The sequence below is a fragment of the Myxocyprinus asiaticus genome, chromosome 34 (genome assembly GCF_019703515.2).
Source record: "Myxocyprinus asiaticus isolate MX2 ecotype Aquarium Trade chromosome 34, UBuf_Myxa_2, whole genome shotgun sequence".
Classification (NCBI taxonomy): Eukaryota; Metazoa; Chordata; class Actinopteri; order Cypriniformes; family Catostomidae; genus Myxocyprinus; species Myxocyprinus asiaticus.
The window spans coordinates 26,418,999-26,442,456 of NC_059377.1; the positions used below are offsets into that span (position 1 = coordinate 26,418,999).

The following is a 23,458-nucleotide window of genomic DNA, read 5'->3' on the forward strand; positions in this document are numbered from 1 at the left end:
TTAGAGTATGCCAGGTTTTTTTTTTTTTTTTTTTTTTTTTTTTGGCAATGCAGTGTGACTTGGTATCTCGTAATTTTGACTTACCAAAGCTCTTCTTTTTCACGTGGCAGAACCGGGCTCTCATACATTTCTACCAAGGTGATATGTTTTTTATTAATTTGTTCACCCAAAATTTAAGTTATCCCTAAAGATTAGATTTTTGAGATGACAGTGTCAGCAGTTCCTTTTAGCCAGGGAGACGATGACGACAGATATTTTGAAGCCCATTGGCTGAGCGAGGTTCCGTTGCACTGAGAGCAGCAATGTGATTGGCTGTCAGATTCCCGAGCGAATCCCACCCGAGGCTGTAGATATCTAGCGTTTAGGGTTTGAATGGTGTACACACAGAGGGCCGCGTCGATGTTTTGTGATCTTTAGCCTCTGCTGAAAAACCCAAATTGTCAAGCCTAAACCGGCGAGTCAGCACGATGAAATTAGGCGAGCGCTTTCGGAAGAGAGTGAACACAATGGCACCTTACTGTGTTTAGGATTACTGCAGCAGCGGAGATCAGAGCGAGCGCGAGGTCTGCCAGCCCAACTCGGGCGGACGTTGCGTTTGAATACGGTGACAGTCAACAGCGTCCTCCCACCCTGCTTTTATATAATGGAAGATCGCATACAGATATGATGTGCTGATGCAGACGAGGTGGTAAGACGCAAGGTTTCCCCACTGGAGCATACAGTGTTGAGGAGCATACCGTGTTGATGAGCGTAAAGGCGAAGGCTGACTTTACTTCACGACGCCTCAATTCATCCTGAGACTGATATTTCTCGCCTGTGTTCCTGTGAAACTGAAGCAATGGCGAGACACACTGCTGTCAGGGCTCGAGCCATATGCTCTGCTTTCATGAGCTAGCCTCCCGCGGGTGGCCACCTTACCAGCTCTAGTAGGACTAGCTGCGGTCCGTCAGCTGCAACGCGAGCTCCGCGCAGGTGCCGTCGGTACGAGGTGAAGCTGGCGGCCCTCCGGTTAGAGTCGGAGGAGAAGGATCTGGGCGCCATGGCGTGGGTGCTGAAGATGGACGATGCTACCATAGAGTCTGGGCTTGTGCACGACTTTGATGCCAGTTTATCTGGCATCGGTCAAGAGCTCGGGGCTGGCGCGTACAGCATGAGGTTAGAGCAGCTTCCCAAGAGCCTCTCAGACGGGAGAGATACACCTATGATTGGGAGCTAGTTGGTTAGCCTTTTTGCCCTCAATTTTTATTTCGCAAAACACATAATCCCGCCGGTTTTTGCCTATAGGTTGCACAAACGTTTAATTTGACGCCGGTAGTCATCAGTTAGTTCTTCGCGAGACTTGTTTTTTTCGTCGCCTGGTTCAAATATGGCTAAGAGTGGCTATAGCTAGTTCAAAACAATAGACGAGTTGCATCTTAGTAATGTTGTCTGACCATCTTGATAGCACAAGGCCACATAATTGTTATAAATTGGTAGTAAAGCATGGATGCATTTTCTTCACACTCCTTTGAGTAGACATAAAGCAGTGGCTATACTGAAAAGATAACAACCACATTTGATGTAACGTTACTTCCTGGAACAGGGTGTTCTTTGCTCTTGTCTATGAGATGCGAAATTAAATTATTATGAATAGTTGAATTCGCTCCTCTTCGCCTATCTAGTTTGCTAGGGGTTTGAAAACATTAAAATTTTGTAAAAACCGCGTTCAGTTGTTGTAGAAATTGAATATAAATTGAGGCGAACGTTGAACTCCATTAGGTCATGTGATACTGCGCATAGAAGCAAACAATATGGTCCATAGTGACGTCATCTAACAGTTTGTAACATTCCAGTTGTTGATATTTAAAAGCATATCCTCAAGATAGTGTTAAAATACTTTCTTCTATCCCAGCTTAATATGCAGAGACAACTATAACTAAGCCATTCGTAGGTTAATTTTCTTCGAAAATTGTAAACACTGTGTCTCTGTGCCCCTATAAAAATTCCTGTTTGTTTTGAGCGACCCGTTTAGACCTGCCCCAACAACATTACTCAACCAATAGAGCGCAACAGTCTGGTTCCGGAAGTAAAAATCCCATTCATTTATCCCATAGATGAATTGATTTTCAACGATAACTTATAAAACTTTAAAGACAGACTTACCGTGAGCTACGAGGTTGTTCATCGATGGTATATGCTTCCGTTGAAGCCATCTGTCTGCGTTATCTCAACTTCATTGTTTAAAAATCGTGTTTGATAGCGGAATTCATGGAAAACAACTACATTACCCATGGTCCAGCATAGAAAGATCCACCAATCAGAGAACCACGCCCAACAAACCCACGAATCGTGTCTCGGCGTGACCGTGCGCTCCCATGACTTGTACATGTCGGAATATTTTGCAATAAATGTAAATATATTGCTTCTATACTTATAATCAACAACCTAAAATCAATAGTTTTATATATTCCCATAATTTTTTATTCAATGACATCATTCGCAATGCTTCATGGGATTGTAGTCCATGTTCTCATGAAACATAAGTACACAGCCTTGTACCTTTGTCTGTGTCTGATTTTCAAATACTTTTTTTGCCTCAAAACAAAGTCTGTGATGTTGTGATTCACCTCATAGCTGGTTGGTTTGGTTCATGGCTCACAACTCTTTTATGAAGGATTTTATTCTATGGAAGAAATTAATGGGGAAAATACTTCTGGAACCCAGACGGCTGAAAAAGTGGGCAGTCACTGTTGCGCTCTATGGTGTTAATTGGGGCCGGGGCTATTTGTTAGTTTTGCTCAGCTGCAGGTGAGGGGCGTATTCAGAAAGCTGTTTTGAAAAAATTCGGTGGTGTTAGTGTCGCAGAAATTACATACTTCAGCTTTAAGAGTGGATTGAAAATGTAAAACAAAAACATAGAATAAATATATTTCCCTATCAATACTAACCCCCTCCCCATTAAAAGGATAGTTCACCCAAAAATGAAAATTCTCATTATTTATTCACCCTCATGCTATCCCAGATGTATATGACTTGTTTCTTCAGCAGAACACAAACAAAGATTTTTAGAAGAATATCTCAGCTCTGTAAGTCCATACAGTGCAAGTGGATGGTGATCAGCACTTTAAAGCTCCAAAAAGCACAGACATTCGTAATAAAAGTATCCATACAACTAAAGCGGTTAAATTAATGTCTTCTAAATTGATATGATTGCTTTGGGTGAGAAACAGATCAATATTTAAGTCCTTTTCACTATAATTTTTTACTGATGGTCATTCTCTGATGCGCATTCACGAGGGGACTCTGTTCACCCTCTCGCGGGAACATGCCAACGTGCTTACATCACGCTAGAGGCAGCATGATGAGAATCCCCTCGTGGATGCGGATCAGAGAGCGGCCAGAAGTAAACAATTATAGTGATCTGTCACTCACCCGAAGCGATTGTTTAGCTTCAGAAGACATTCATTTAAGTACTGGAGTCGAATGGATTACTTTTGCTATGAATGTCTGTGCTTTTTTAAAGTGCTGATCATTTTCCACATTGTATGGACCTACAGAGCTGAGATATTCTTCTAAAAATCTTTGTGTTCGGCAGAATAAAGAAATTCATATAGCATGAGGGTGAATAAACGATTAAAGAACTTTCATTTTTGGGTGAATTTTCCATTTTCACCAGATGATGTCTTTGATGGATGGACTAATGGAAGGCAGGGGGTTGTTCGGGAATTGTCATCAATATTTTTTATGTTCTGTTAGATGACGGTAGTGGCGTGGAAATTACTCACTTCACCTTTACAGATATTGAAAGAGTCTTGTCTGAATATCCTGCAGCATTAGCAGCACCCAACAGAATTGCAAAAATTGTGACTGTTTCCACAAACACTTACACTCTCTTCCATTTGTCAAACAAACAGATAGTCCCGCCCCGAACTCACACCATTGGTTGAGCATTTTTTGCTATGTAGGTTTGTAACATAGCAAACAGCAATATTGTGATAGCGCCACAATTACACTTTTATTTTAAAAAAAATGTTTTTCTTATAGTTGTCTCTGCATATTAACCTTGGATAGAAATATTTTTATAAAAAAAATTTAAAATCAAAATATAGTATTTTTATTGTTTTTTGTCAATTTAAGCTGACCACAAAATGTCGTAGTCAACATTTTTTCATAGATGTTTTTGTTTTGCCATGAGATAAAACTGCATGCCAGGTGCTTCAACATCCACAGCATTGGAAGACGCAAACCACATTCCCCCTGCATACGTCAAGTCTCGCTGGGCTGTTAATGATGATGTGGGCGCATATTAAAAACTGTATATGTAGCTTTGTACAAATTGTTAGTGATGGGAGTGCTCTAGTGTGAGACTGGCGCAAGAGAGCTGTTCACATGCTTCCCCCCCTGTGCTATCAAGTTTCTTATTACTCTTCCAGCACCCTGCAGTTCTGCAGTTCACATGGTCATCCAAAGGCATCCGGACAGTGTTCACACTGGAGTAGTGTTTATATTATGTAAGCTAAACAGATATTTTCTGGTATTGTTGCTTTAAGCACATAGTGACTGCTGCAAGGCTACTGCTGCTGCATTAGTAGCAGGTGTCTTTCCCTGAACCGGGTCAGACCAGGTCAGGATCTAGTTAGTAGTATGGAGATATGCTTATCATTTGCACTGTGTATGTAAGTCAGGACTATGACGTGAATTGCTAATGTGATGTTTTGGTGTAGCCCCAGAGGTGAATAAGGGTGTAAATTGCAGATAGTCTAACTTGTGGTCATGCCCATCTGTGGAATGAGCAGCAGTGGAACAGAATGTGACAGTGGGGCTGTTCATGTTTCAGAAAACAGATGCAGATTGCTGGGCAGCACTGTTACAAACATCACGTCATGTCAAGCAGACTGCCAACTGACTGACTCAGCTTGTTTTGCTGTCACTGCACTGGCCTGATACCACCTCTGCATGTGTCATAAAGGCAAAGGATTCGGTATATATGTCATGCATGCGCAGGGTCGTGGCAGTTTTCAACCGTCTTTCAACAGTATTTACCCCTTCAGTTCCTGTCTTTGATGCTGTAACTAAAAAGATGATAGTCTTAAAGGTCATTTTATGGGTATTCATAAATTAAAGGAATGTCCTGAGTTCAATACAAGTTGTAGGGAAAATTAACTCAAAAATGAAAATTTTCCCATCATTTACTCACCCTCCTGCCATCCCAGATATGTATGACTTTCTTTCTTCTGCTGAACACAAATGAAGATTTTTAGGAGAAAATCTCAGCTCTATAGGCCCATTCAATGCAAGTGAATGGTGGCCAGAAATCTGAAGGTCAAAAAAGCAGATAAATGTGTCATAAAAGTAATCCATATGACTCCAGTGGTTAAATATATGTCTTCTGAAGCGAAATGGTAGGTGTGGATAAGAAATGGATCAATATTTAAGTCCTTTTTAACAATGAATCTCCACCTTCACTTTCACATCTGATGGTCACATGTGGCGCCTGTTTAGTTTAACTTTCACATCTGAAAGTGAAAGTCGAGATTTATAGTAAAAGGACATAAATTTTGATCTGTTTCTCACCCACACCCATCATATCACTTCTGAAGACATGGATTTAACCACTGGAGTTGTTTGGGTTACTTTTATGCTGCTTTTATCTGCTTTTTGGAGCTTCAAAGGTCTGGTCACCATTCACTTGCATTTTATGGACCTACAGAGCTGCGATATTTTTCTAAAAATCTTCGTTTGTGTTCGGAAGAAGAAAGAACACATTTGGGATGGCATGAGGATGAGTAAATGATGAGAGAATTTTCATTTTTGGGTGAATGATCCCTTTAAGCTCAATTGGAATCATTTGTAGCATAATGATGCTTTACCACATAAAATAATTTAGACTCGTCCATTGTTTACGTATAAAAGCAAACAATCACAGTGACAGTAAGGCACTTACAATGGAAGTAAATAGGGCCATCAAAAAAAAAATGAAAATACACACCCAAAACTATAGCCCCAAAATGTTACGATTTACATTTGAACATGATTTTATTGTGATAAAATCTGTTCTACATGATTTTAGTGTGAATCACTTAAAGGGTTTACCAACGTTGCATCGTCATGGCAAGGAAGTTGCAATACTGGATATAACTTAACCCTGATAAGGTTAGTTAGTGATTTTATCATTCTAAAATGTTTATGCATATAATGTTTAGTTCTTGCAGGGTTTAAGACAAAAAAAAAAATGACTTCGGAGCCATTTGATCCTAAAAAATGAAACATTCACAAAAAGCAATATAAATACAATAGATGGACATAAAAGCATGCTGGTAAGATGATAATGATTATTTATCACTCAAACCATTTTCTGTTCTCTGTGTAAATGGAGCAGCTGATCGTTGGCAACTTAATGAGCCGATCAGTGTGTTCGTCCTATAGCGAGAACGAAGTAGTTTCCTTTCACAGCATTCAACCATTAATCTTGTGACTTTTTAGTTGTTAAAACATTTAAGAACTGATGAAGCACTGTTGATTTTACCACCATGTTTATCACATTTCACAAATGTAGTTCTGAAGTGAGCCCTTAAACTCCTTTTCCATTGAGCAAGGGATTGTGGGCAGTATTAGCCGAAAAAGTGTCCACGGATACACAAGTGTCCAAAATTTTCCAGAAATATAACAGACCATCCGGGCAACTTTGGCATGTCTTTTTTCATAGTAGATACTATTTAGGATAGATAGAATGCAAATTTAGATGCAGGGACTGACTCTGCAGCCCAACATTTTTTATTTTGGGATGGGACTATCTGTTTGTAGTGGTGCAGAAATTGCAGAATAAACATTTAAATCCTAGAGATTTGCATCTGTGTCAGTTTTTTATTTTCATTTCTCCATAGTCTGATGGTAACGTGTTCTTTGCATGTTTGTGGTTCAGAATGATGAATGTGTGTGAGATGTTTATAGAGTGTGCAGGGTGTTTCCCATACCTGTTTCTGTGACAAACATTTCCCTAATGATAGTGACAATGGTAGAGGGTCTGCAGTTCTGACATAATTCACCATTTCATAATAACGTCTGTTTTTTCTGTCTGTGTTTGTTTCTCACTGCAGTGATGTATTGGCTCTGCCCATCTTTAAGCAGGAAGATGTTAGTGTTCCTGTGGAGTCTGACTCCAAGAATCCTCCGTTTCAGTATGTGCTGTGTGCCGCCACGTCCCCTGCTGTTAAACTGCATGAAGAGACGCTCACCTACCTAAACCAAGGTACTGATTTCCTCCTCTCAATTTTCTCTCTCTCTCTCTCTCCCTGCAAGGATACCAACAAGCCCCAGACTGCTGAGAAGATATGCAATAACATTTGCATTAACGCACTTTATCCTCTTCCCCTGTAGGCCAGTCTTATGAGATCCGGTTGCTTGATAACAGGAAAATAGGGGAGATGCCAGACCTCAACAAGACTGTGAAGGTGAGATGATATAGATGCATTGCACTGCTGCCACACAATTGGTTGATTAGACAATCGCATGAATAAGTAGGTTTACAGGTGTTCCTAATAAAGTGCTCAGTGAGTGTAATTTCTTTTACCATGATGTAGATTCAGTGCAAAAAACACTGTGTACATTACAAAAGTGGTGCTTGTTCTGATGTTTTGTGTTTGTGTCTGTTTGCTTTGGGGTGAATTATAGAGTATAGTTAGGGTGGTTTTCCATGACCGAAGGCTTCAGTTCATGGAGCAACAGCAGCTGGAGGGTTGGAAATGGAATCGGCCCGGTGACCGTCTTCTTGACATCGGTGGGAGCTTGTTGTGTGATCACGTGTTATTTTGGTGGCAAAGCTTTGCCATGGTCATTTTTGATTCACTCTGGTTAACAAACAGTATTTACTATGTGTCATGTGTTTGTTGCAGATATCCCCATGTCAGTTGGCATCACAGAGCCCCACACACACGCCTCCCAGCTCAACGCTGCAGAGTTCCTGTGGGATCTCTCCAAAAGAGCATCTGTGTTTGTGCAGGTACACATGACCACACTCACATGAGCCAGATTTGAGCTTAACCCACAAGCACGCTTTCATGTTGTGGTAGTTTAAAGGCTAAAGAAGCGTACCACTGAGTTTCAGTTTTAAATGTCAATATGACAGCTGACAAAATGTTGAATGTCTTGCTGTGTGAGATCACACTTTCTACAACATTTTACAGATTATTTTTCTGTATTGATCGACTACTGTAGATAATCATCAGGGAAATCAAGATTGACATGATTTAATGAAACATTTCATAGCCAAAAATGACTAATTTGTTTGAATGAGCATTCACTGTCAACTCAAACTTACCATCTGTTCCAAATAGGGCTGAAACGATTAGTCGGCGTTATCGACAACGTCGACAATAAAAAAATTGTTGACAAATTTCTGTTGTCTAATAGTCCTTAGATCTCATTTAACGTAACATGAGATCATATTAAACTCTCATTATGACGCACGAGAGCAGCACTGCAGTTTGCGCCTGACTGAGGAGAGGAAGAATTACACAGCTCACAGTCCAGATGCACTCTAAACTTTCCACACAGCTTCAGGTGATGTAGATCGCAAAGTATGAGGGAATTGTACAAAAATGCCAAATAAGTAAATACAGAAGCTCTCTCGTTGTGGAATAAGCAGAGCCGGAGTTCTTTAAAGGAAACATAAGGTTGTAATATAAGGTTATGCGAACGTGCATTTCTTTGTCATGAGAAAATTGGCAATACACAGCTTTATTAATACAAGAGAGTTTGTTTATTTGTGAGTTAAAGATGGATCGACATGAACAGAAAGGTGAGAGAAGGTAGTCTTCACCCCATTATGCACTGCAACAAAATACACTTTTGATTTGTTTTTGTTTTGGTTTGTTTTCCGATATAAATATCTAAAACTCCTTTAAAACAACGTACATTTACTTTAGCAGGTGTACTGCAGAAGAAAAAATTGTTATCTGAGAATGTTGAATAAAATATTAAAAATACAAATATTTTAAAATATCTAAAAATCCTTTAAAAAAAAGATGAAGCAGCATATAAGATATTTAGACTTGCTTTCAGTGAATATAAGTATATTTAGTCTTTACTGAACTCGCAGAAGTATAACCAAGTGAAAAAATACACACATACAAAATACACTTACATTTAAGAGACATTAAATATAAGTTGATAACAATAGGATTTTTGCAGTGAATTTCTTTACTGAATTAAACTTAATAAAAAGTATTTCTTTCCCTTTAATTCAGTGAATGTCATTTAGAGGTATTTTTGTTTATTGTTAGTAAGCACGTTTAATACAACCTTTTTAAGTCGGGGCACAAGCTGAATAATCGGTTAAGAGCTAATGATGAATCAGTGCAATAGTCGCCAAATAGTCGAATAATCGTTATAATAATCGTTAGATTAATCGATTATCAAAATAATAGTTAGTTGCAGCCCTAGTTCCAAAACCTAGTGAGTTGCCTACTGCCTACGTAGACAGCATCCTCTAACCCTCATATGTGACCAATTTGGAATGCTCTACATAGGTAGTAACTCTGTGCACCACACAAATAGTGCTCCACATGAGAGACTCCACTCGCAATTGATTTCAATTTAGTTTGGTGTTCGCGTATTGCTATGCTAACGGCACGACAATCTAATAATCTTAAAAATACATTGCACACACAAATATTGGGAAAAACAATCAATTTTTATTACACTGAATATTGGTTTTATTGATACTTTTCTGTATTGACTGAAATTTGAGGGGGGTGGGGGGGGGTTATTTTTTTTTATATAACATTTCTCACAATACAGTTTATTACGAGATTGGCTAATCCACAAAGGATACATGTGGTGCTGCCTTAGATTTTTGCCAAAACAAGTATCTTAGGAGACTGCATAATTGAGTTCCAAAAGGAAGGAAACACTCTTCACATCAGGAACGTATCTATGATGCCTTCAAGGAATAGTTCACCCACTCTCATCATTTACTCACCCTTTTGTCTGTAGAGTACAATTGAAGAGATTTTAATGGAAATATGATGTCTGTTTGTCCATACAATGCAAGTGATTGGTGACTAAATTTTCAAGCTCCAAAAAGCACATAAAGGCAGCATAAAGGTACCCCATAAGGCTCCAGTGGTTTAATCAATGTCTTCTGAAGTGATCCAATCAGTTTTGGTTGAGAAAAGACCAAAATATAACTCCTTTTGCACTGTAAATCTTGCCATTGCAGTCTCTAACATGATCATGATTTCAAGCTTGATTACACTTCTCAGGCTTGAAGCATGTGCAAGAGTGCTAGATGGCGTTAGGAAGTGTAATCGAGCTTGAAATCATGATCACCAAGGAGACTGCAGATGTCAAGATTTAAAGTGAAATAGAAGTTATTTTTTTGGTCTGTTCTCGTCCAAAAACAATTGGATCGCTTCAGGAGACATGGATTAAACCACTGGAGTCTTATGGATTACCTTAATGCTTACTTTATGTCCTTTCTGGAGCTTGAAAATTTGGTCACCATTCACTTGCATTGTATGGACAAACAGACATCGTATCTCCATTAAAATATCTTTATCTGCCATGGAAAAAAGAAAGTAATACGAGTTTGAGATGACATCAGGGTGAGTAAATGATGAATTATCATTTTTGGGTGAATTTGGGTTATTCCTTTAAAATGTAGAAGTTATAGAGTAGTTGTAACATAGAAATATGTGCTCCTTGTGCCAAGAGTCAGACATGTTTGAAATTATATTAATGTCCCAGACAATTTGGAGAGAGACAGAAGGGTTCACGATTTGGGCCAATGCCTATTTGACATTATTGTTTGACTTTGGAGCAGCCCGATCAAGTTTCAAACATGTGAATATCATTCTGGTTATTGAAAATGTATCTGGAACAACCCAGTGCCAAGCATAATCTCAAACTGCTCCAGGGGCACTTCATGCATCCCACGCTAATTTTTTTCCTTCCTTTCCTCCTCCTCGATGAAGGTTCATTGCATCAGTACAGAGTTTACCCCACGAAAACACGGTGGAGAGAAAGGAGTTCCATTCCGTATCCAGATTGACACCTTTAAGCAAAATGAAAGTGGAGAATATACGGAGCACCTGCACTCCGCCAGCTGCCAGATCAAAGTCTTTAAGGTTACGCCACACACACGCAAGCAAAAAATCATCAAATGCAAGGAAATATACAGTATATACTGTAGTTTTTGAAGTATGATGCAGGAATTTGGATTCATTCTGGAGGTAACACAAGCCAAGTTCCCAGTCACATATTTGTATGTGAATTTTGGGATATCGCATGAGAATTGCGGGGTGAAAAAACCAAGTTGCAAATGAAATTACGAGTGCATAAGAAACTTACTCTCGCTTTTATTCGGTAAGAAGATATGCGTATAAACTACGATGTTAACACATTTACATTTAACTTTGTCAAAGTGTTTTGCCTGCATGCTCTAAACTACAATTAATTTATTACATTAAAAAAAACACAATGGCTACAACATTTCTGTTTTGCGCCAATTTCCCCAGAAGTGACCATTTTATTCTCTTGAACACATGGGATGTCAACGGTGCTTTATTCGCAAATATTTTGGTCATATTCCAGTTTTTCATCTGAACTAAATTTGCAACTTGGATGGAAACCTGACTATTGATCTTTGGCATTTTCTAAAGTGTGTCCTTCTATAAACAGCCAAAGGGAGCAGACAGAAAGCAGAAAACAGACAGGGAGAAGATGGAGAAACGGACCGCACAAGAGAAAGAGAAATATCAACTTTCCTATGACACCACCATTTTGTCAGAGGCAAGTATATTTAGTTCAGCCCTCAAAGGTGCACTAAGTCTTTTTTTTTTTTCTTGTTAAAAAATTCTCCTATACAGCCGATAAGACAGTGGTCTTGGACTTACACCTATATGCATGGATTAAGCATCACACAAAAGCAAACATTTTCTGTTTACTGATGCCGTAATAGAAATACACTTTTCGTAGACGTGTTTTACACCCATGATTAATTTAGTCCTGTAATTGGGGAGTTGCTGAGATAAAGTTAGTATTTGTCTGATAATGTTACAGCCACCATGTGTCATTTTAAACATATTTATCAAAATACTTTTAATTTCATACACATGCGTGGACGTTGTATTTTGGCTTTGCTATACGCAGCACATAATTTAAATTAATTTAAACCGACTGATCTCAGTTCAGAAGACTCTGCGCTGTCAGTAAAGGGTTAAACTTTCGTTGCACAGAGTCATGTGACTAAACAACATGGCTCCGATCACAGCGGAGTTTGTCTGGGGGAGACACCAACAAAACTACATCTGGTAAGAAACCTAATTAAGTTTTTACATTGAAACCTGTTTGAATCAAAAGATTAGGGTCTCTAGACTCATCCGATGTGCCATTTTTTAAAATTTGAGCGATTTATCGCAAAACGCCACGTTGCTAAACACAATATACACTAATGTGTACAATAGCACAAGGTTTTCATTAGAAATCCTATATTTACTGTGCATTATCACATTGAGAATCAATGGGTTCATCCAAAAGCTGAAAATGTTGCTTTCAGAGGCTTTATATGGAGTTAGGAAGAAAATAAGGTGCATTTTGAACTGTTCTGAGACCAGTGCAGACAGACAGCACACTGGAGGTTAGGTCATTCACTAAATAGGGAGCAAGGGAGCATCCTATAGCTCTCTATACAGCTAAGTACATTCAATCCAAACTTCCTATCAAAAGTTGAGTTTCAGGCTGCAGATGATGTTTGGATCACTCAACATGTTTGGCAGACATGGGACAGTGGTAATCAGTATATAGATTCAGAATTTCTATTGTATAATTTTATTTTAACATGGTTGGCATTGATTGGATGATGCTGGCCATTACTTTGGATTCAGAATTAATTAGGCTAATTTCTGATGTAATGTCTGTAACTTCTCAAAAACATGAATAACCAACACTCCTGGAAACATAATAAACTATTTGACTTTCTATAGCTTGGTATTATTTAAAGTTTCACAACAAAGTCCCGCTGTCCACATATGTTGCCATACATATTATGTAGGACAAACTATTTGCTCTAGAATATTATTATTATTATTATTTGCACGTTTATTATGTGCTAATAGTTACAAATCAAAAAGGGATATGGAAAATTGATACAGCAGTCACGCTCTGGTCTCAGGAGGTTAAAACATTTTTTATAATTGGAATAAATTACTTGGTGCCCTGTTACTTGTTTGAATTATATTTGTGCGAGTCTGTCTCTTATCTTTGACTAATCTCTTCACTGGGATGTGTGTGTGTTTTTGTAGACTCGGTTGGAGCCTGTGATTGAGGAGGCTGTGGAACATGAGCTTAAAAAATCAAGCAAACGTACACTTCCTGCAGACTGCGGCGATTCCATCGCCAAAAGTAAACGAGGAAGTGTAAGCACCCATTCATCTCTGCTGTGTGTGAACAGTGATAGTTCGGTCCTCATGACAAAAACATCTAACGTGATCCATATTTTGTTTTAGACCTCCTTTGTTGATGTTTGCAGGGCTATACCCTGATCTTACATTTCTCTCTCTGTTTTCAGTGCTCTCCATGGTCAGATAATGCATACGTCAGTCCCAATACAGCAGCTACTCCAACCTTCACCTCCAGCACACACACATACAGCACTGGCAGCACAGTACCTGACAGGTGAGAGACACACACACACATTATTTAATGTGTCTCTGTGTTTCTTTAACAATGTGCCATACAGCACAGTTATGCAGTGTCTGATGGTTTGGCATTTGTTTTCAGTGAGTCATCCTCACCTAACCACCAAGGGGATCCTGGTACCCTCATGTCTATGGAGGTTTGTGCATATTTGTGAATTATGTGATTTTATAATAATAAAATTTTTAATTGCATCCTCTCATTGTGTTTGACACTTTCTGCAGTCTTTGAGTCCCACAGCCTCAATACAGGAGACACAGAAGTGGCTCCTTATGAACAGATTCAACTCGTACAGTCGTATTTTCACCCATTTCTCAGGTTTGTGCACACATACAATTTTGTAGCAAAAATCTTTATACACACACATACCTTTATGTTATAGCCTTTATGCTGGTGCAGAAGTGCCCTCTGTGCCATTTTTGCAGTGTTGCACACTGCATGGCACTTTTCTCCGTCTGTATGTTTTGTCCTGCGTATACTTAAGTAAACCAAATTATTGTGGATCAATCCAGGACCATTTGATAGAGAATTGCGTTGCCTCTTTGAATAGATTTTTTGCCCTATCCCAACTACAGACACTCAACATAAAATAAAATTGGTCATTAACAATAGACATATTTCATATGATTGATTTCTCAGGTTCTGATCTACTGAAATTAACTCGGGAGGATTTAGTCCAAATTTGTGGTGCAGCTGATGGAATCCGACTTTACAATGCACTGAAATCAAGGTAAGGTATAAAATCGCAAGTGATGTTTTCTGATGTGCTTTCTTATATTTCTAAATGTTGTGTGTGTATGTTTGTTTGTGTGCCCATATAGAGCAGTGCATCCCAGACTCACAGTCTATGTCTCCCTGGAGGCTTCTCAGTGCGAGAGCCCTCTTCTGGAGAAATGTGGCCACAGCAAAAATGGAGAACACAGCAGTCAAACATCCATACATGGTATAAATATCAATCATGGAGGCTTTATTCCTAACCTACCACAAAGTGACAATGAAATGCAAAGTAATAAACAACATAACTTATGTTGTGTTGCAACTCATAATTATTTAAGCTCTATCTATTTTAAAAGGATAGTTCACCCAAAAATAAAAATTCTCTCATCATTTACTCACCCTAATGCTATCCCAGAGACTTCTTTTCTTCTGCTGAACACAAACGAAGATTTTATTTCAGTTCTGTTGGTTCTCACATTGCAAGTAATTGGTGACCAGAACTTTGAAGCTCCAAAAATCACATAAAGGCAGCATAAAAGTAACCCACGCGACTTTAGTGGTTTAATCCATGTTTTCAGAAGCGATATGATAGGTGTGGGTGAGAAACAGATCAATATTTCAATCCTTTTTTACTATAAATCTCCACTTTCAGAATGCGAAAGTAGAGATTTATAGTAAAACATTACCACTAAAGTCATATGGATTACTTGTATGCTGCCTTTATGTGATTTTTGGAGCTTCAAAGTTCTGGCCACATTCACTTGCAATGTGAGGACCAACAGAGCTGAAATATTCTTCTAAAAATCTTTGTTTGTGTTCAGCAGAAGAAAGTAAGTCACACATCTGGGATGGCATTAGGGTGAGTAAATGAGAGAATTTTCATTTTTGGGTCAACTATTCCTTTGATGTTTCACTGCGTAACTCAGTTGCCAAAACACTACTTTTGGTGAACCAAACTATGTGTTCATATTTTTTTTCCAGATGCACAATACACTATTAAAAGCACAAGCTAAATTAATAAAAGTAACGTAAGGATGTGCCCATAATTTATTGGGACATCTGCAATATAAAATAAATCATTTGCAATTTAATTATAACTCAAGATTGAAAAACCTGTGAGAAATAATTCCTGAAAACAGTCAGTTAATATATAGCTCTGGAAAAAATTAAGAGACCACTGCAAAATTATGAGTTTCTCTGGATTTACTATTTATAGGTATGTGTTTGAGTAAAATTAACATTTTGGTTTTATTCTGTAAAGTGCTGACAACATTTCTCCCAAATTTCAAATAAGAATATTGTCATTTAGAGCATTTATTTGCAGAAAACGACAACTGGTCAAAATAACAAAAAGTTATTTTGTTTTCTGTCCTCGAATAATGCAAAGTTCATATTAATTTTTAAACAACACAATACTAATGTTTTAACTTAGGAAGAGTTCAGAAATCAATATTTGGTGGAATAACCCTGATTTTCAATCACAGTCTTGGCATGTTCTCTACCAGTCTTTCACATTGCTGTTATGTTATGCCACTCCTGGCACAAAAATTCAAGCTGCTGGTCTTTGTTTGATGGCTTGTGGCCATCCATCTACAATGGGGTTTGGGTCTGGAGATTGGGCTGGCCATGACAGGGTCTTGATCCGGTGGTCCTCAATCCACATCTTGATTGACCTGGCTGTGGAATGGAGCATTGTCCTGCTGGAAAAAACAATCCTCAGAGTTGGGGAACATTGTCAGAACAGAAGGAAGCAAGTTTTCTTCCAGGATTACCTTGTACGTGGCTTGATTCATGCGTCCTTCACAAAGATGAATCTGCCCGATTCCAGCCTTGCTGAAGCACCCCCAGATCATCACCGATCCTCCACCTGATCGTCTAATGGATAGACGGAGGCCTGGATAGGCCTACAAGCCACAGTGTCTCGCACCCACTGTGAAATATGGTGGAGGACTGGTGATGATCTGGGGGTGCTTCAGCAAGGCTGGAATCAGGCAGATTCATCTTTGTGAAGGACGCATGAATCAAGCCACGTACAAGGTTATCCTGGAAGAAAACTTGCTTCCTTCTGCTCTGACAATGTTCCCCAACTCTGAGGATTGGGGTTTCCAGCAGTACAATGCTCCATGCCACAGCCAGGTCAATGAAGATGTGGACTGAAGACCACCGGATCAAGACCCTGTCATGGCCAGCCCAATCTCCAGACCTGAACCCCATTGTAAACCTCTGGAATGTGATCAAGGGGAAGATGGATGGCCACAAGCCATCAAACAAAGACGAGCTGCTTGAATTTTTGCGCCAGGAGTGGCATAAAGTCACCCAACAGCAATGTGAAAGACTGGTAAAGAGCATGCCAAGACACATGAAAGCTGTGATTGAAAATCAGGGTTATTCCACCAAATATTGATTTCTGAACTTCCTAAGTTAAAACATTAGTATTGTGTTTAAAAATGAATATGAACTTGTTTTCTTTGCATTATTCAAGGACAGAAAACACTATCTTTTTGTTATTTTGACCAGTTGTCATTTTCTGCAAATAAAAGCTCAATGACAGTATTCTTATTTGGAATTTGGGAGAAATGTTGTCAGTACTTTATAGAATAAAACAAACATGTTAATTTTACTCAAATACATACCTATAAATAGTAAATCCAGAGTAACTCATAATTTTGCAGTGGTCTCTTAATTTTCCAGAGCTGTATTTTAACTTAAAATCAAATGCATTGCATTGAATTTTATAATTTTATGATGAAAGCTTTATGTAATTATTTCATAAAATTTGTACCTGTAATACGTTTATATGTAGTACAGTCAAACGTGAAATTTACAATTTGCATTCTGTCATACTCCGGATTTAAGCCATTTTAAAAATGCAAATCTTCTTTCTGATCTTTTACAATTGCATTGTTTTCCTGTTAAGTTTAATTAATTTCCTAGTGAGAAATTGTTGTTGCTAAGAATAGGTTTAATTTTCTCTTCAGAGCCAACACTTGGTTATACAGTATATAATAATAGCCTTTCATCATGCCTTTTTGTGCATTTTGTATTATATCCAAGATGATCACAGCTTTTTGGATAGTCAGCATTCCTCACTTTGATCAGTCACATGATATTGTCATTGCCTTTTAGCATATGTGTTTGTGTTTTAGTTTACCATGCTCTTTACCTTGATGAGATGACCGCTTGTGAGCTCACCAGGAAAATCTCCAGTGTCTTGTCCCTGCCACTCACCCACATTAACCAAGTGTACAAACAGGGGCCCACAGGGATACATATACTACTCAGTGACCAGGTAAACACACAAACTTAAGGCCTTGACACACCACAGGTGATGCTATAATGTGAAATAAATCGCAGATGAATGGCTCCTTCACATTAAAAGCGAGTGAATTATTGCCGTTAGCACATTCATGCCTTTACAATAGGTGGCGCTAATTGACAAGCAATTTTACCTCTGTACGTTAGGTTGTGCAAAGCACCTTTCAGCTGTTCTGCACTTTTGAGACACTTCACAGACTATTTCAGTTTACCTGCTGGACAAGTTGACTGACAGTATTATCATGTATACACAGTCTGAGGGTTTAAAATCACTGCATTATGTAGTCACATAATGACTGTTAAACAAATTTTGTCAATTGGAACAATCCTGAATGTATCTTATTTCCATGTACATCTACTTGTTATACATTTGCTAACCCTGCAAGTTATGAATTAAATGTGACAACATCTTAACACAAAACCCATCTTCAGTCTGACCCATTATTAGGTCCTTTACTGTTAACGTCAGTTCAGCTGTTAACGGTGGAATAGCAATAACGATTACATAATTTTGTGGAGATACAATCACGTTTTTGGTATACAAAGGCACACAGAGTGCACTGCAAGTCACAGCAATAGTATTAATATTATATTTGGCAAAGAAAACACTTCAGATCCATAAAGTTGTTTATTTAAAAAGTGATACAAAGGCAAAAATGCTGCCGTATATATTATATTAAAGATATACAAGAACTCACGTAAGCTTAAATGCAAAGGCAAAAAAAAATCTGTAATATGGAATACATTATGAACATAATACAAAGATCAGAGTTTTTTTGAAAGGGAATGCAAGGCAGTGATGCAGCAATATAATTTACATGTTAAGAGAACCCATATGAGAATGTTTTATTTATTTATTTATATTATTTATGCAGATGAAATACACATCCTCATGGCTGGTTCAGGGTTTCTTTCTCGGGTTACTTAAAAGTATAGTTCACCCAAAAATGAAAAATCTCTCATCATTTACTCACCCTCATGCCATCCCAGATGTGTATGACTTTCTTTCTTCTGTTGAACACAAACAAAGATTTTTGAGAAGAATATTTCAGCTCTGCAGGTCCTCACAATGCAAGTGAATGGTGACCAGAATTTTTAAGCTCCAAAAGGACATAAAGGCAGCATAAAAGTAATCCATATGACTACAGTGGTTAAATCCATGTCTTTAGAAGCGATATGATAAGTGTGGGTGTGAAACATTTCAATATTTAAGAATTGTTTTTATATCAATCTCCACTTCCACATTCTTCTTTTGTTTTTGGCAATTTGCATTCTTCATGCATATCACCACCTACTGGGCAGGGAGGAGAACTTTATAGTAAAAAAAAATATTTACCTGTTTCTCACCCACATTTATCATATCACTTCTGAAGATATGGATTCAACCACTGGAGACACATGGATTACATTTATGCTGCCTTTGTGTCCTTTTGGCTCTTCAAAATTTTGGTACCCATTCACTTGCATTGGGAAGACCTACAGAACTGAAATATTCTTCTACAGATCTTTGTTTGTGTTCAGCAGAAGAAAGTCATACACATCTGGGATGGCATGGAGGGAAGTAAATAAGTAGAGAATTTTCATTTTTGGGTTAACTATCCCTTCAAGCATTTAATGTCAGTGGTTAAAACAGCTTTGTGCTTTAGCGCCACCAGTTGGGCTGGTTTTGATAACTGCAGCGGCTCCTGACACATGATCTAAAGCTCAAATTTTATTGGTCAGGGCATTTCATCACCAGGTGAAGAAAAAAAATGGATATACCATAAAAAAAACTTGCTTTGTCGGTGTGTGAATGTATGCTCCAGGTGTGAATTAGCTTCATATGAATGCATTGTTTCTATTCAAAATCACAGCAAAAATGTTCGTTTGGTTTGCAAAGGCCTTTACCACTGTTCCCTTCATTCATACAACCACTCATAGAGCAACCAGAAACAATATCATCTTTTTTCTCTCTATTGTTATCAGGTAGTAGGAACGAGTTGGCAACCACGGTTGCACATTTGAATATGTTTTTGCATAATTGTACTGATAAAATTAGTCTTTCCTGTTATCATTTGTGACAAATAAATGGGTCACATAGGTGTTGAACATCATTTGACTGGTTTGTCCAGTGTACTGTTACCAATATGTACTGTTGGAAGAGAATGCACAGACAGAAAATGACAAAAATATTTTTCTTTCATAACAGATGGTTTATAATTTCCCTGATGAGAGCAGTTTCATTGTCAGCACAATCCAAGGTAAAAGATGTACTAATAATAAGGAAATCTATACTAAAAAACATTTCATAAAGTCAAATGTTTTATTCTGCCTACACCCTTGAGAGGTTTTTAACAAAGTCAGTCCAGAGTTTTAATTAAAAATGGATCTTAAACATCTTATAGGTTTTTGGTAGTTTTACAATTTATTATTATATTTTAACACTGATTTTGCCATGAAAGTAGCCATATAAGCTGGCATGGTATTTAAAACAAAGAAAGTGTGGCTGAGTTCGAAATGGCATACTATCCATACTTACTACTTTTGCCATACCAGTCTATGACAGAAATAGCAAGAGTAATATGGTAGTATGCCATTTCGAACTCGGCCAGCATTTCTTTTTGTTTTTAGTTAGTAGCACAGAAATTAAACAGATGAAAGATCTTTTGTTTTTCTTGTTCCTCTATTTTTTGTTTCCCCTCAGATGACACAAGCGATGGATTTCACCTTGTCCTGAAGTAGAGATGGCTGAAAAACTATGTGAAGCGGAGAGTGCGATGACATCATAAGGCTCATACTGCCACTCTTGAGCATTCAACATGCTCCCTCCATCCTTCTCTCTCTCCCTCTCTTTATCTCGCTCTCTCTTTCTTCACATCTCGGATGTTGAAGAGAGAGAGAGAGAGAGAGAGAGAGAGAGAGAGAGCCAGGGTTGGGCAGGGCCTCCTAACTGTTAGAATCTGACTTCAGTGTGTAAATTGTTTCATATTGAAAACACTTAAACTGATGCCAGTGTATTTAAGCGGTGGGCTTTTAAGGATGTGTGTGAGTGTTTTTAAAGATTGAATTAGGAGGGATGGAGTTAAGATGAAACCGGAGGAGGAGATTTGCACAGGAAGTGGAGGAGATTTGTGACCACTTTTACTTCAGCATGGTGTTCGTGGAGTGTATAATGTCGTGATATGGCTGTTCCTCACTTCTGTGGCAAAACAGTCCACGCTCAGACTGTCCTCACTTTACGAGTTATGAACGTATAGTACTTGAGTTTGTTCGCCTTTGTGAGTTGTCAACTGTTTTTCTGCCTGCCCCTTTGGACTGTCACCATTGCACATTTCGTTGGAATAATGACCTCTCTTTCAAAAGTGGGAAAATGTATCATGACTTAGGCATGTGCAGGGCAACTGTTATGTCTGTCTGGATGAAATGATTCCTTGAGTTTAAGTATGATGCCCTGCAGCTAACTTGAGGTTTGTGAGACTACATTTTGGCTGTATCCTACTCTTGTAGAAGACATTGTCAGTGCTGATGTCACTTTTCCAATTCCTCTATCAAGACCAATCAAGTCTGGTGCCATTTTGTTTACTACATACTGTTAAAACTGACAACTACACAGTAGTTTCTTGGGATTCTTAGCATTTATTTTGTGTTTAGCGGGTTGAATTAATCATCTAAATGTAATCTTATTGGGCCCCACTCTTGTATTTAAATAGTGGGAGCCTTTGATTTTTAGATGGTGATTGTTGTTGCCTGGTAACTATTTTCTGTCCTCCTATAGTAGCTCCTGGCACAGATTATAATGCAACTTTTGATATGGGAAGTAAGCACAATCGCATAAACCTCCATAAATTATATTTTGCATAATGCCTTTGCTTTCTTTTATCTAACTCTCTTCCTGGCCTTGGGACAAGAATAGTACTTTTGACTGGCCAGCCAGGGCAGGTTCAGTCTGTGGCTTTTTTTATTATTATTATTATTATTATTATTATTGTTCTTTCTTTTTTTTTTTTTCTCACCTTGAATAGAGATTGACTTGGTAGGTCATCTCAGTAGTTATGTATCGGGCAGCTGTGCTTTGGCATGTACTGTGTGTATTTTTGCCATGTTATAGAGGAGCATGGTTGTAAGAATGTTGACTTCTTACGATTCTTTATAAAAAAGGAATGACCAAGTCTGCACTGAACTGAACCCACAACAAATGTCACGCCATTGGATACCTTGCTGTTGTTGGATGTTCACTTAGCATTTTGGTGTACACAAAGTTTCCAGGTGAAGAAATTATCAAAGTATAAATATATGAAGAGGTGTGTTATTCTCTTCCTCCAATGATGTGGATCACACGGTCTGTCCTCTGCATTTCCGTGATAATGATCATGGTGCCCTCATGTCACTGTCTGTTTAAAGAAGCCTCTCTTCCATAGGGGGTGCTGAGATGTACACAATTAAGGCCTGTACAAGAAATAAAATAGTTTTCTTATATTGTCTCTGGGTTATTATAATAAAATTTTATATATTTATTATAATGGGAAGTAAATACAGAGTGTTGGGTATAATGTGATTACAATGTAATTTATTACTGTAATTTTAGTAAAAAAAAGTTAAAAAAAAAAAAGTGATTTTTCAGTTAATTACTTTTAAATATATTGGGTTACACATTTAAAAATTTTGTTTGTTTGTTTTTTTGACAGCTGAAGCATCATTGAAAGGAAGAAATGTACAGAGCCCCTTAGAGGATGGGAATATTTTTCTGAAATAGTTTTGCGTTCCTTTGCAATAGATTTGCCTGTTGAAATGTTTTCCATATAGTAGACTCATGAACAGAGATGTTAACCAGTTCCAATGATTCCTTCAAGTCTTTAGCTGTCACTTTAGGATACTTTTATTTTTTTTAACCTCATTAAACATTCTGCAGTGTGCCCTTTGAGTCATCTTGGCTGGATGGCCCCTTTTAGTGAGAGTAGCCACAGTACTAAATCGTCTCCATTTATAGACACTTCGTCTAACTGTGGACAGATGAATATCTGTGTTCAATAAATACATGAAAGATTATAATTGTCTTGCTTAAGCACATGGTTTTTTTGTTTATATTTGTGACTTTGATGAAGATGAGATCACATTTTATGACCAATTAATGCAGAAAAACAGCAAATTCTTGCCAATATAGACATTATTACTCTTTGAACAGAAAAACAACTGTGAAAAATATTTTAGAAAGTAACTTAAGTCATTAGTAATGTGATTACTTCTTTGATTATGTAATCAGTAAAGTCAGAATTTTAGAGAAGTTATCTGTAGTGGGTTACTTTTCTGAGTAACACTGGTAATATGTGATGCTGTATGTCTATAGTTGCCACCTTTAACTGGTTAAACAGAAATCATGGTTAAGAATGGAATTTGTCACAACAGTCATTAATTCTCAATCATTGTTCAATTGCTAGTTGTTCTTTTAAAATGACAGACTTTAACGTAAACTAAAATGATGCATTCAGTACACTCGTTAAAAAAAGGTTCAGGTGTTTGGTTCAGTTGCATCCAGCAAAAAATTAATTTACTGCATATAAAGAATCTATACATACTTCAGTATAGTGCTGCATTAACCACTTTACCAGACTAATTGTTAGGGTTAGACTATATTGCAAGACTATTTGTTAACGCAAATTACATATAAGAAATCAACACAGTGCTCACAGGACATGTTTACATAATAATCCCGCCAGCGCAGGTAGGACACTCGAGTGCGCATGCGTTTCTTTGACGGTACATGTGACGTGATGAC

The 23,458-nt window shown here is 37.9% G+C and overlaps 1 protein-coding gene across 4 annotated transcripts; it reads left to right on the forward strand.

Moving 5' to 3' along the window:
• Positions 1 to 305: 305 nt before the first annotated feature.
• On the forward strand, positions 306 to 22,159 carry LOC127425412 (upstream-binding protein 1-like). 4 transcript variants are annotated; one of them, XM_051671410.1, is made up of 18 exons: positions 306 to 1,155; positions 4,413 to 4,490; positions 7,077 to 7,228; positions 7,357 to 7,430; positions 7,651 to 7,756; positions 7,872 to 7,978; positions 10,953 to 11,105; positions 11,659 to 11,769; positions 12,216 to 12,290; positions 13,281 to 13,394; positions 13,547 to 13,653; positions 13,759 to 13,813; positions 13,899 to 13,992; positions 14,314 to 14,404; positions 14,496 to 14,617; positions 17,538 to 17,680; positions 19,895 to 19,946; positions 20,390 to 22,159. In XM_051671410.1, the coding sequence occupies exons 1-18, from the start codon at positions 1,040 to 1,042 to the stop codon at positions 20,425 to 20,427; spliced, it is 1,788 nt and encodes a 595-aa protein (XP_051527370.1). In that variant the 5' UTR covers positions 306 to 1,039; the 3' UTR covers positions 20,428 to 22,159. The 4 variants fall into 4 exon arrangements, with proteins under 4 accessions (XP_051527370.1, XP_051527371.1, XP_051527372.1 ...); XM_051671411.1 differs by lacking the exon at positions 12,216 to 12,290 and having other exon boundaries at positions 310 to 1,155; XM_051671412.1 differs by lacking the exon at positions 4,413 to 4,490 and having other exon boundaries at positions 311 to 1,155.
• Positions 22,160 to 23,458: the final 1,299 nt, after the last annotated feature.

What these genes read in the sequence shown, in the direction of transcription:
- LOC127425412 (XM_051671410.1), top strand. Translation starts at nt 1,040, where the DNA reads ATGGCGTGGGTGCTGAAGATGGACGATGCTACCATAGAGTCTGGGCTT. An exon ending in CACCAACAAAACTACATCTG is followed by an intron (nt 12,291 to 13,280) that starts GTAAGAAACCTA and finishes GTGTTTTTGTAG; the next exon opens with ACTCGGTTGGAGCCTGTGAT. An exon ending in CAGTCAAACATCCATACATG is followed by an intron (nt 14,618 to 17,537) that starts GTATAAATATCA and finishes TTTGTGTTTTAG; the next exon opens with TTTACCATGCTCTTTACCTT.